The sequence below is a fragment of the Folsomia candida genome, unplaced genomic scaffold (assembly GCF_002217175.1).
Source record: "Folsomia candida strain VU population unplaced genomic scaffold, ASM221717v1 Fcan01_Sc015, whole genome shotgun sequence".
NCBI lineage: Eukaryota > Metazoa > Arthropoda > Collembola > Entomobryomorpha > Isotomidae > Folsomia > Folsomia candida.
In genome coordinates, this window is record NW_019091207.1 from 3,384,582 (window position 1) to 3,397,354 (window position 12,773).

General features: G+C 32.3%; 1 protein-coding gene across 1 annotated transcript; it reads left to right on the forward strand.

Moving 5' to 3' along the window:
- Positions 1–9,516: 9,516 nt before the first annotated feature.
- LOC110856246 lies at positions 9,517–12,180 on the forward strand. Its single transcript, XM_022104717.2, has 3 exons — positions 9,517–9,675; positions 10,469–10,684; positions 11,870–12,180. Exons 1-3 carry the CDS (start codon positions 9,618–9,620, stop codon positions 12,085–12,087), a joined length of 492 nt encoding a protein of 163 aa, XP_021960409.1. The 5' UTR covers positions 9,517–9,617; the 3' UTR covers positions 12,088–12,180.
- The last annotated feature ends 593 nt before the right edge of the window (positions 12,181–12,773 follow it).

The following is a 12,773-nucleotide window of genomic DNA, read 5'->3' on the forward strand; positions in this document are numbered from 1 at the left end:
TGCAAATTTCGTAAAGTTTACACAGTTTACACAATAGCATACGTTAATGGCCTAAAGTTTGTAATCTCTGTAATTAATTTCTACATTAAAGTTTCAACAATTTCGGACCAAATCGGGTTGCAAATTTGTACAAGATTTCGACCTGCAAAATTTTGCAGTAAAGCTTGATTTTTTTGCTCGAGAGATTTTTTTGCAAATACAAAATTAATTTGCAAGCACAATTGTCCATGAAAAGGGTTAAGTACATACATGATTTACAAACGTATGAATGCAAAATTCTGTTAAAAGCTCATCATGATTTGTGGTACCAATTTCGCAAAGTTTGCACAGTTTACTTACACAATAGCCTACAAAACTACATATGCACGCTCTCCACAGACAATGGCCTTTAATTGGCACATTTCAATTTCGCTCCGAAATCGGAGACATTGTTTTGTAAACATTTAATTTAAAACAGTTTAGGTCGACGCTCCGGCAAGGACTTGGCTGTCGGATGGATGAGTATTAACACATTTGCATACGTACGAGTGACATGACACTCGCCATGTGGACAAGACAACAATTGCATTGTGTGTGACGAGTCATTTTCATAATAATTTATTTATGGAGGCAATGCCATCGCTCAATTTCGGGTGACGGGTGCACATGTCCCGATCACAATTTTAGTACTTACTAAATAACTTACTTACGTACGAAGGAGGAGGGGTTACAAGGTTTGCAATACAGGCTTTTTGATGTGCATGCATATTTGCAAAATTAAGCTGAGGTTCTAAAAAGTGTAGTTGTTTTTCGTAAAACTATTTTACACATTTTTGCAAATTAAATTTGCAATATTTAGACGTCCGTGTAAACTTTTTAAATATTTGATTAGCGTGAATTGTTAAAAAAATAGATGTTATATATGCTTAGCGATATTTGGCATACCAGATTTTTTAGCTATATTTTATCCACCACTCTTACAAATTTAGTTTTGTGCAAAGTTTGTAAAATTATGTACATAAAAACTAATTGGGAATATGCATTTTTCAAAATCTAATTTATTTTTTGCAATTTCCAGAAAAATTAAAGATTGAATTTCCGAATGTTGAATTTGACATGCCTACTAGTATTATTATTTGGGGAAAAAATCTGCAAGAATTATGAAAATCATAGGAAAATTGATTAAGTGAGTGTTTGTAGAAATTCAGCAAATTAGCAAGATTTTTGTGTCTTCTTCAAATATTTAAAAATAATAAATATGTATGTGCAAGAGCCAGATTATAAAGAGATGGAAGTAATAAATTGTAAAGTTTGATTTTAATGATTGCATTATTTTAATTAATTGAAACTAAAGTTTCTGGTGAGATTTTAAATGACATAGATAAATTTAGTAAATGGAAAATAAAGAAATATCATTTTTATTTAGTTTGTACGCCGTTTGAATTTTTGAAATGTATTTTGATGAAACGCAAAAAAACTCAGATGGAAAAACTCTTCCGCTCCTAATTTACGTATGTAATTTGCCGAAATTACCCATTTACAGAAAATACCCATGTTTTCGCCTTTTACTAAAACCACGTGGTCATTCTTCTAATATCTCACATAATTTCGCAAACTATAAAATCAAATGCAAAAAATGCCATTTGCAATGGCAAAAGTATCAAGTTTAAACTTCGTATTTTATCATCATTAATAATTTCACTACCTAAAATTAAAACCAAACAATTCGTACGAACGATATAAATAATTAAATAACTCATCGATAAAAAAGAATCGTTCCATTGTTTACTTTTTGATTCGATTGCATGTGCCGATTTTTTTTACGCTTGATTTTTACGATTTGTAATCTCGAGACGAATTCCATTCCGGATCAGAGATTGTTGCGAATTCAATGTCGACCTTGTCATGCCTTAAATAAATAAATTCTCTGCTCCTCGTGTACTTTGCTTCGTGTCAATGTATAAATAATGGAATGGAATTCGAGTGAGATATTGCTTTTTGTTTGCAATTATTAATTGTTGATTGATCCATTAAAATGGGAACTATACACTATTCAACGGGTTGTTCAGAAATTGTGTTCATTTTGCAAAAAAAACTATGCAAATTTTTAAAAATGTTTTTATGAAATTTTGATTTCGAGCAAGAGTTTACATGCACAATGAAGCAATTCACGAAGTCTTTTGTAACTTTGCAAAATCCGTAATTAATTTTAACACTTTTATAAAATTTTACAAATATTTCTGAGGAAAATTAGCTTCCAAATTCTTGTAAACTTGCTCAGATCAAGGGCATCTCTTTATTTTACAAAAGTTTGTAAAAGTATTTTGTCAAATTTGCGGATTTTACAAGTTACCAATGAATGCGCGAATTGCCTCAGTATTGTGTTAAATTTTCAATTTTCGAAATATATTTCTGGGTGTTCTCGGGAAATTTTGTAAATTAAAAAAATGAGTTTGAATCCACAGAATAGATTGGACCAATCTGAGCTCTTTTGAACCCTTTAACAACACATTACGAAAATGTACAACCGGCGTACAAACCTGTCAAAAACTGTCAAAAATGACATTTCATAATTTTCAATTTACTAAATTTACCCAAAAACATCCATAAATATATTTCTGTCGAAAATTAGCTAAGCAATAACATGTTCATCAAGATTGTACGTCATTTTAAAATTTTTAATGTACTTATGGTGCAAGAAAAGCTCAGATATCAGGCCACCGACGTGGATTTCATTAAAATAGAAATACTTCAACAATTAAATTTCATTAAGGCAATTCACTCAAATGTTTGTAACTTTGTATTAAAGTTTATAACATTAGTTTCATTAATTAATTAATTTATATTAATTTTTACAATATTTCTCTAACTGTTTGTGAAAGCTTCTACGAACTTCTACGTGGACTGATGACCAAAATATTTAGAAAATATTTATATTTAGGAAAACAGAAATATTTTAAAAATATTTTTCGTAATTTTATTAATCTATGTAAATTTCACCACACAAATTTTCAAGCCATGTCTCAAAAATCGAAATTGCCTAATTATCCCTCGTACCCTGCTAACCTTTATCCCCACATAATTTTTGCACATCGCCCTCCATCCAAATTCGCATGCCCTTGGATAAAACAAATATCAATGGGGAAGTAGTCGCTCGAGTTCATTGGCAAGCACAAGGTCGCGTGCCAACATGGAATCCCAAATCGAATGATGTTGCGAATTGTTGTGCTATTTTTTTCGCACATTTGTATGTTCATAGTATGCAAATTATTTACTCGTGGTACCGATAATCCTTGTTATTTTTTCAACATCACATCATATCATAGTTACGCAGCAGATCGCAATTTTGGACGAAAAATACCGTACAAATTAATACTGTATGTACGAGGCCGACCGATTGCATTCATCACATTTCGTGGTGCTCAATGTCACTAGGTCACTGGAGGACATGGGACACGAGGAGGACGTAGCAGACATAAAATTAATACGCAGGCAGGCAGGACATTGAATTCTGACGAGTCGATTCATTCCTCTGCCAACAATTTCGTCGTCGTCACTTTATTTTATGCAAATTGGATGTCCTTCCAGTCCAGCCAGTGCAAAAAAAAATTGCTTCTTCGTCTTCTTCGTCACAAATATTTTTGCATGAATGTTATTGCACAAATCCTTGAGAAATCGTAATCTTGTCCGGTGTGTGTGGTAATTATTATTGTGGCGAAAGTGATTTTTTTGCAAGGGGGGTCCATGCAAAATGGGATGGTTTTTTTGCAAAGTATAAATTTGACCCTGGATTAAATTGGGGTCAAAGGTCAGGTCGGGGGGGTGTAGGGATGAGTCAAATTTTGTATGCATGCTCCATAAAAAGTGAAATGAAACGTGCCGTTTGTATGAATGGGTTGCTGGATTACACAATTTGCGACACGTTTTCACAAATTTGTACATCCCAGTTTCGGGATGAATACTATCTGTAACGTAACGTAAAGTAACGTAATCTTTACTTTTACGTTGTACGTACACTACACAGAAAAAAAGTGAATCTGTTTAAACGAGTCAAATGTCATGGCAATGAGGTAATTCATTCACGCTTGCATTGGCAACTTTGTAAAGTCTGTAAATTTTGCAAAATAATTTTACAAACTTTTACAAGACTCGCTTGATCTGATCTTGTGAGTAAATTTGCAAAAATTAAGGGGCTAAATTTCCTTCGAAATTGTTTGTAATATTTTGTAAAAGTTTGTAAAGTTTACAGAATTTACGATGTTACCAAGGCCTGTGTGAATTGAATTGTCTCAATATTTTACAGAATTTGCTACATAAATTATTTATACAAATTACAGGCTGCTTTAACATATACATATTTAATCCCCTCGTCTCCATATGTCCACACGAAATCATTTGTAACTTTGTAAAATCCGCAAACTTTATAAAATAATTTTACACCCTTTTACGAGATAAAAAGACGCTCTTGACCTGAATAAGTTTTAAAATAAAAATTTGGGAGCTAATTTTCCTCAGAAATATGTATAAAATTGCTAAAGTTTGTAAGTTTACAGAATTTAGGGATTTTACAATGTCACAAAGGTTTGCGTGAATTGTCTCAACATTCGCATTCCATGATTTAAACGCATCTACAATGCAATTAAATTTTTCAAGTTCGCAGAAATATTTTATACGACGTACTACTCTTACTTTTTAATTAAAATAATAAACCCATCAAAATACTCTTACTTTTTAATTAAAATAATAAACCCATCAAAATTAAGTAATTAATACTAAATCCGCTAGTGTTGTGAGTGAAGTTGCAAACTCGTAAAATTCGAATTTTTCATTAAATTTTTAACTTGACTTTCCTTCATAGTTAGTCTTTGGTAACAAACTTTTTGAATAACTAGGCTAAATTTACAGCATTACAAAAAAACCCGAGTTAATTCAACCCCAAATAAACAATTTAAATATCATTAACCACGCATGGACTACTTCTGTACATTTTAAGTTACATTTTATAAAAATATGTCTAAACATTTCATAACTGGCGAGTTAGATACACAAATTTTTAACACGTTCATTTTACAACTTGTTTAAAATTACGGAGGTAATTCACGTCAACTTTTGCAGGTTCGTAATCATGTAAGCTCACGAAACTTTTAACGAAACTTGGGAACATCTCGAAGGTAATTTTTGCTTATGAACTAACAAAACCTTACGAAGATGAAAGGCATGTTTTTCGTTAGTAAACTGAAGTTTACGTGGTTACGGACTTACGAAGGCCGACGTGAATTGCCTCATCCGTTGACAATTTGACATATTTAGGTATTTCATTTAAATTTAGGCGTGATTTTAATATCGGGTTGAATTTGAGGAAATACATAGAAAATGGAGAAATAACAATTTGTCGGGATTTTAACGCCATTTTTTCGAATTTGGATATATTGAGGGTATTCATTACGAGTTCGCATGTTCGCATCGCAACATAACTTTTTCGAAATTGCGAATTTTGCGAAGCAACGAAGTGAACACATGAAAGTTTTGTTCAAATATCTCGAATTTTGTAATAAGAAAAATTCGCAAATTACCATTAGTTACCGAAATTTTGCATCTGAAATTTACCAAATAAGAAATCTCTAAAATTCAAAAGGCCAAACTTCGGTAACCAATAGAGATTTATGGACTTTTCCCATTGAAAAATTTGCGAAAAATATTTTGCGAACTAAATACTAGCCCTGGAGATGCGCAAGTTCGCAAATTGATTTCCAAGCCAAATTTTTTTGCGAACTTGCGAACTTTATTTTTTTGCGAACGTTGCTAACGATGCGAACTCGTAATGAATACCCTCATTATTTACTATTATTGGTAATCCAAGATTCCAGGTACGTCAGAGTTGTCTTTGTAAGCAAATCGTTACCGCAAATAAATAAGTTATTAACAAATAAGTTACGAATTTTACGAAGTTTACAAACTTATGAAACAGAAAGGTCAAATTCTAGCTTGATTTGCTCAGACCCTGAGACTGATCGGAAAATGCGAAATACTGAAAATGCGAAATCTCATGCAGCCAAAGCCGAATCGTTATAGTCGGGTTGGATTCCGTCTCGAGGAAAGTTGACGAGAATGATAAGGTCTCATCGGGCCAGTGCCTTATCGTAGGATAACAAGAGTTTATAAATTTGCGAATTTTACGATGCCTGCGTGAATTGAATTGCCTCAATATTTGACGGGATTTGTTACATAAATTTAGGCAATTTATTACTGACTGCTTTTATACATATTTAATGCCCTCGTCTCCATCTGTCCATAAAAGGGAGGAATTAATTGCGATTAATTGTGAACTAATTAATTTACAATGAAACGGGCTGTGCATAAAGAATTGCGAATTCCGAACGTTGCTGATTCGTCACGATTTGAATAATCGCAAATTTAAACGAGTCACCTAATTACTTATGAATATTTGAAAAATGGATTAGATCCTTTTCGCACAGGGCTGAAATTTCCACTGAAGGGCGAGCACGTGAAGGATGTGATCAGGAAGTTTTAAGGGGACGCACATGTATGAAAATTTCGAATTTTACGACTTTTGGACATCATGTTCATTTTCATGTTCGAAAATCGCAGGGTACAAATTTGAGTACAAAATTTTGCATATCCTTTCTGCACAGCCACAGTCTTGATATACAAACAGAGGGCGGATATCTACTTATCTTCCACTTTTTCATTTAATCATGACCGACGGTCAAGCTTTGTGGGTGTGTTACCCAACTCGTAAAGATCACAAAGATTTTAAAATGTTTTTACGCATTTTCACATATTTCTAGGTTTTCAGAAATATTCATAAATATTTTATATTTCTGCTATTATTTGAAAAATAAAAAAACTACGTTTTAAAATTTTTATAACTTTTCATAATTTATATTCTTATTCTTAAATTTTGCGGGTTCAATACAATTTTTCTTAAGATTTTCATTAATGACCATATTTTGTGCCATTACAGAGTCGAAAATAAAACATTGCAAACAGAAATTGGTATAGTTCCGAACAGATCAGATAATCGTGTATCTGATCTGATATCTGATCTGATCTGGAAAATTTCAGATATGCATAATCGTTATCTGATCTGATCTGAAATTTTCAGACCAGATAAATGTTATATCTGATCTGAACATTCAGATATCTGATTTATCTGTTCAGATATCAGATATCTGAAATAAAATTGTCAATATTGCAAACACTACTAAAAACATTTCAGGTTAAATTATTTATTTGCTTCTTTTTATTTTCACACATTGATAAAGGAATAGTAAAGCAGTTACTACTAAAGAATATTATTATTTGAGGTCGAAATATCATAAAATAATTTTACATTAAATTACCCAAGCATCAAAATAATTATATCCTCTAGCAAATCACGACTGTTACTAATCTGAAGTAAAACCATCCGAATTCTGTGGTTAATTGCCTCGATGATTTTAAGATAACTCGATCACCTCAGTCTAACTCTAGAATTTTTGTGATTAAGACGGCGTATATGCTGAAAAAATCACATAACTAAAATACAGAGACGATGGTTGCGTCTCCTTGTGTGCCGAGAGACTTTTTTTTCTATGGAGGGGGGCGGGGCGAAGGAGCAGCTGATTTTCATGTAAACAAGGCAGGCAGTTGCATGTAAAAAGTTGCTTTGGGTTTTGAGAGTGATCGTTCCCACACCCAAAACGGGGCATCGCGAACCAGAAAAAATGAAAATTCCCGACTCTAGCTTCTAATTTGCAGCTAATACAAAATGGATTTATTTCGTTTTGGTGGCAATAAATTCATGAATTTGTGCTTTACAATTACCATGTTGCATAAATTCCATAATAAATCTCAGAGAAAAGTATTGGACTGAAACATGCAAGTTTTACATGGTTCAGTCCAATACTTTTCTCTGAGATTTATTATGGAATTTATGCAACATGGTAATTGTAAAGCACAAATTCATGAATTTATTGCCACCAAAACGGAATAAATCCATTTTGTATTAGCTGCAAATAAGAAGTTTTAGTGACAAAAATCATTTACATTACTTGTAAGTGGCGAGGAGGAAAACTCAACTCGCTCACTAGGATGCACAGACTGTACCCGAACTGGGACGTTAAGTATTTCAGTTGTATTATTCGAAAATTTTATTCGAACTCTGGATATTTATATCAACGGAAACACCAAGAATTTGGTCTATTTGCAAGTTTATTATAGCTGCACGGTATTAACAGACATTATAAACGCAGTTTTTCTGTTAAAACTTGCGGTTTTGACTCGATTGAATCCGAAAATTACCAAAAACCCGATATCTGAACAGATATCAGATAGCTGAAAAAAATTCAGATCAGATATCTGATTTTACGACTGACTATCTGATCTGTTATCTGATTTTCGAATCAGATCAGATATTTTTGATATCTGATCTGGCAATTATCTGATCTGATCTGATATCTGATCTGAATTATCTGATCTGTTCGGAACTATAGAAATTGGCAACCTCGGATTAAGATGAAAACTCGATTTTTAAAGGAGTACCTATACTATATTTTTTTAGTAAAATGAATAGAATTGAAGAGTTTACAAATTAAAATTTTTCACGCAATTGCACTATTTTTTTAATTAAAAAATTGCACACTTTATAAAAAACTTGAATCAAGAAACGCAAGAAATACGAGGTACAAGAAACTGCAAGAAATCAGTGCAAAAAATCAGTGCAAAAAAATCTACGCAGTCTAGCCACGCGCTTTATAGCGACGCAGTTTCTGGCGCCATGCATTTCTTTCAGGTCGAAATACATACAAGAAACCACTTTCTCGCTGTTATTTCTTGCAAGTGGTTTGGTTACAGGCACCCGAAACCCTTACTTCGGTCGGTTTTTGCCAGGTTCAAAATTTCAAAAATTTCAAAAATTTCAAAATTTTACGGGTCAAAATTTCCGACACTGATCTTGAAATCACTCTTAATTGACTCTCCTCTGAACATTTTTCATATTGTGTCATGAAATTTTGACTTAACCAACGAAATAGACATGGAAAGTTACGGACATTTTAAAAACCTCAAACCTCCTGCTAACATATAATAATTTACGTGGAAAACATGACTCTTGCCTCACAAATCGATCACATCCTTTATGCAAAAGTCCTTTACATAATGCCAAATATCTATATAATTGCTATATAAATATAATATCCAAAGTTATTAATTAATGGCGACCTAAATTGCGATAACCCCGGCGACACCATCAAGATCACAACCACCACTCCTCGTTCATCATAAAAATTAAGTTCTGGATAATCCAGTCGTCTCGTTGGGATAATTTCGAAGCAATAATTCTCATCGAATCCTAATTAATTATCCATGCATGCCCCAATTAGCAGAGATTTCTGCACACCCTGAATTTTTTTACGAGGAAATTCATGTCATGTAAAATACTTATATCCTCGTCTGGATAATTATAAATGGATATCTCTGTTCTGAATTTAGAATTGATGAATTGCACGAAAAATTCATATATGGTTAATTTTCGCCATTCATTTCATTTCGTCATCCCGTCCACGCGTGGTGCTTTTAAGTCGTCGCCATTTTAATTTTGCAGAGATTATTTGGAAAGTTAAATTTTTTGAAAAATTATGGGGCCCACTAAAATTTTCTTAGTTCTTGGACTCGTCGCAACTTTAGTGCCGGCAGGTAAATTGATTTAGTGAGGGGGTTCACGCAATTATTGGTAACTTTGTAAAATAATTTTGAAAACTTTTACAAAATAAAGAGACGCCCTTGATCTGAAGAAGTTTATAAAAGTTTAGGAGCTAATTTTCCTCATAAATATTAGTAAAATTTTGTAAAAGTTTACAGAATTTCTGGGCCAAGGCCATTTCTGGGCCAGACGTTACCAAGGCCTGCGTGAATTGCCTCAGTTTTATAAGGTGCTTGTAAAACAGTAAATTACACAAATTCGCGGAAACGTTCCCACAATTGAACCCAACGAAAAATCTCGCTGGTGAAAAATCTATTGTCAACTTACAGACACCGATTGATTTTGCAAATACGTAATTATAGAATAAAGTAATTTAATGTGAGGAATTACAAATTTCCAAAAATTCTTGCTAAATTGAAAATGTTTTTAGGTAAGAATTCAGTTTTCTTGAGATTTTCACCCATAATCATATTTTGTGCCATTATGGAGTCGAAAATAAAAAATTGCAAACAAGAATTAGCGAGTTTTGTTTAATAGATGAAAACTCCCCGTTGACAGAATACATATTTTCCCGTAAAATGAATTAAACTGCAGGTTTTTACAAATTAGAATTTTTCGCTTAATTGCACTGTTTTTTTATTTTACAAAATTTGCATAGATCATAAAAAATTTGAATGGCGTTGCTCAATTTATGTAGCTCCGTGCAAACAAGTGAGGAAATACTAGTCCAAAATAATTCGCAGTGACCAAATTTAAACGAATTTTGGCAATTTTTTTTTCGCTCAGGTTTCGCACTGCAATGCTTCATTTGCAACAATTTTGACAACCCGACCGGTTGTGGGCACGGGGACGAAGGGAAAGACCAACAATTTCTGAAGGACTGTGACGACCCGCAACAAAACCCGGATTACGATGAAGCCTCCCGAGACCGAATTCCGCTCGGTGCAAAGTACGAATTTTGCAGGAAGATCGTCACCTCGATCGAGTTCGATGTCAACACAAGTAAGGGAATCAAATTGGGTCAAGTTTGGGTTGTTGATTTTTTTTCTGAAATTTTGAAAATTTCTATGAAGATTGTTCAAATTTATGAAAATGTACTGCTCGGATAAGAATCGACCTAAAATTGTATTATTAAATTATATATCGAGAAAATTCACAAATTGACGAATTAATCGTGCAATCAGAAAAATCCAGATTTAAATTTGAGTAGATTTTACAAGCATTATTTGAAATTTTCTAAAAATTTCATTTACCAATTTTTTCAAACTTTTTTCCGAATTTCCATACACAAATTCTTGGTTTTCAAAGTTTGTTGAGAAATTTTGAAACGAAAATTACTTAAAATATTTATTGTTACTTACGCAGTAGAGAAGGAAGACCTAAAATTGTGTACGTGTTAAGAATCTCGACAAAATTCAGAATTGACGAATTAATCCTGCAATTATAAAAAATATAGGCTTAAATTTGACATAAATTTTTCACACATTATTTTCAATTTGCAAAATTTTCCAATAGTTTTTTCGAACGTTTTTTCAAATTTCCAAACAAATCTCATATTAAGATTCCCGAAAATATTCAGAATTGATGAATTAATTGCACAATCTTAAAAAAATACGGACTTAAATTTTACAAACATTACTTTCTATTTTTACAATTTCATAATAACTTTGATCAAATTTTTCCAACATTTTCCCGAATTTATATATACAAATTCTTAACTTTCGAAAAAAATATTAGCTTTTCCTGTTCAAATGGATTAATGTGTGGATGAATGATACCTGAAACTACATGTAAATCAAGAACTCTCGAAAAAAATCAAAATTGACGATTAAATTGTGAAAAAAATATACACCTAAATTTTACAAGCAATTTTTCAATATTTTCCAATTATCAGTACCAATTTTTCCTAACACTTTTCCAAATTTCCTTCAAGTTTCCTTTAAAAAATTTTGAAACTACGATAATTCCTGGAAATCTTTATTTATTTTTTCATTGACAGACAATTAACTTGTGGAAAAACCTAATTTTATTAAATTTTACTTTACAAACTTTATTTTTAATTTCTAAATCTTCTAATTATTTGTGCCAATTTTTTTCAACAGTTTTCCAAATTTCCTTCAAGTTTATTAAGAAATTTAGAAACGAAAATAATTTCTGGAAATCTTTATTTATTTTTTTACTTGACAGACAAAGCAACGGAACGTATCACCCGAAAATGTGGTTATCTTCCGTCCCAAGGAGGGAAATATGACGAGGAATGTTATTATCGGGGTGGATTTGGGGGTCGCCAGCGGACCTGCACGTGCAAAGGGAACGCCTGCAATGGCGCCTTCAATCTCGGCGCGAGTGGCGCCCTCCTCGCGGGCGCGGTCGCTGTGGTTTACTCCGCCACCAAATTATTCTAATTCAAATTGTTCCAAATTGTTCTAGTTCAACACAAAAATATTAATCTGATTAAACAAATTGTGCAGTTAATTAATAAAATATGTAAATCTATATTAACATTTTATTCATACATATTTCAAAATTCGTAAAAAAAGGAAAGTTGACATTGCGGAAATTCGCGTAGATCTTGGTAACATTGCAAATTTCGTAAACTTACAAACTTTATGTATATTTTGAAGGAAAGTCAGTTCGAAAATTTCTGTAAACTGAATTCCTCAGATGAAGGGCGTCTTTTTACTGAGATCAAAATTATGTTACAAAACGAATGGATTTTACAAAGTTACAAAGGATTGCGTGAATTACCTCAGTGTATATTTAGGCCACATATAATGATTACTTTAATCTAATGCTATTATCCTCATCATAGACCATACTCCTCATCTGATTCATGAAATTGTCAAGTTAAATAATAAAATAAATCCATATTAACGTTTTAGCCATAAAAATTTCAAATTTCGAATTTCGAATTTTTATTAGTAAATAAAAGAAAACTTATGTATTGAGGCGGTTCACGCAATCCAAAAGAAAATTTCATACTTGTTTTAACATCAAAATGAATTTTAATTAGCCTAGAACTGAACCAATTGATACATATCTAATAAACTTTAGATAAGCAACTTTAGATTTGCAAATTTTTAAATGCGGC

Coding starts and splice junctions, on each gene's coding strand:
- LOC110856246 (XM_022104717.2), top strand. CDS start 9,618: ATGGGGCCCACTAAAATTTTCTTAGTTCTTGGACTCGTCGCAACTTTA. Junction 9,676..10,468: donor CGCAACTTTAGTGCCGGCAG/GTAAATTGATTT, acceptor TTTTTCGCTCAG/GTTTCGCACTGCAATGCTTC. Junction 10,685..11,869: donor CGAGTTCGATGTCAACACAA/GTAAGGGAATCA, acceptor TTTACTTGACAG/ACAAAGCAACGGAACGTATC.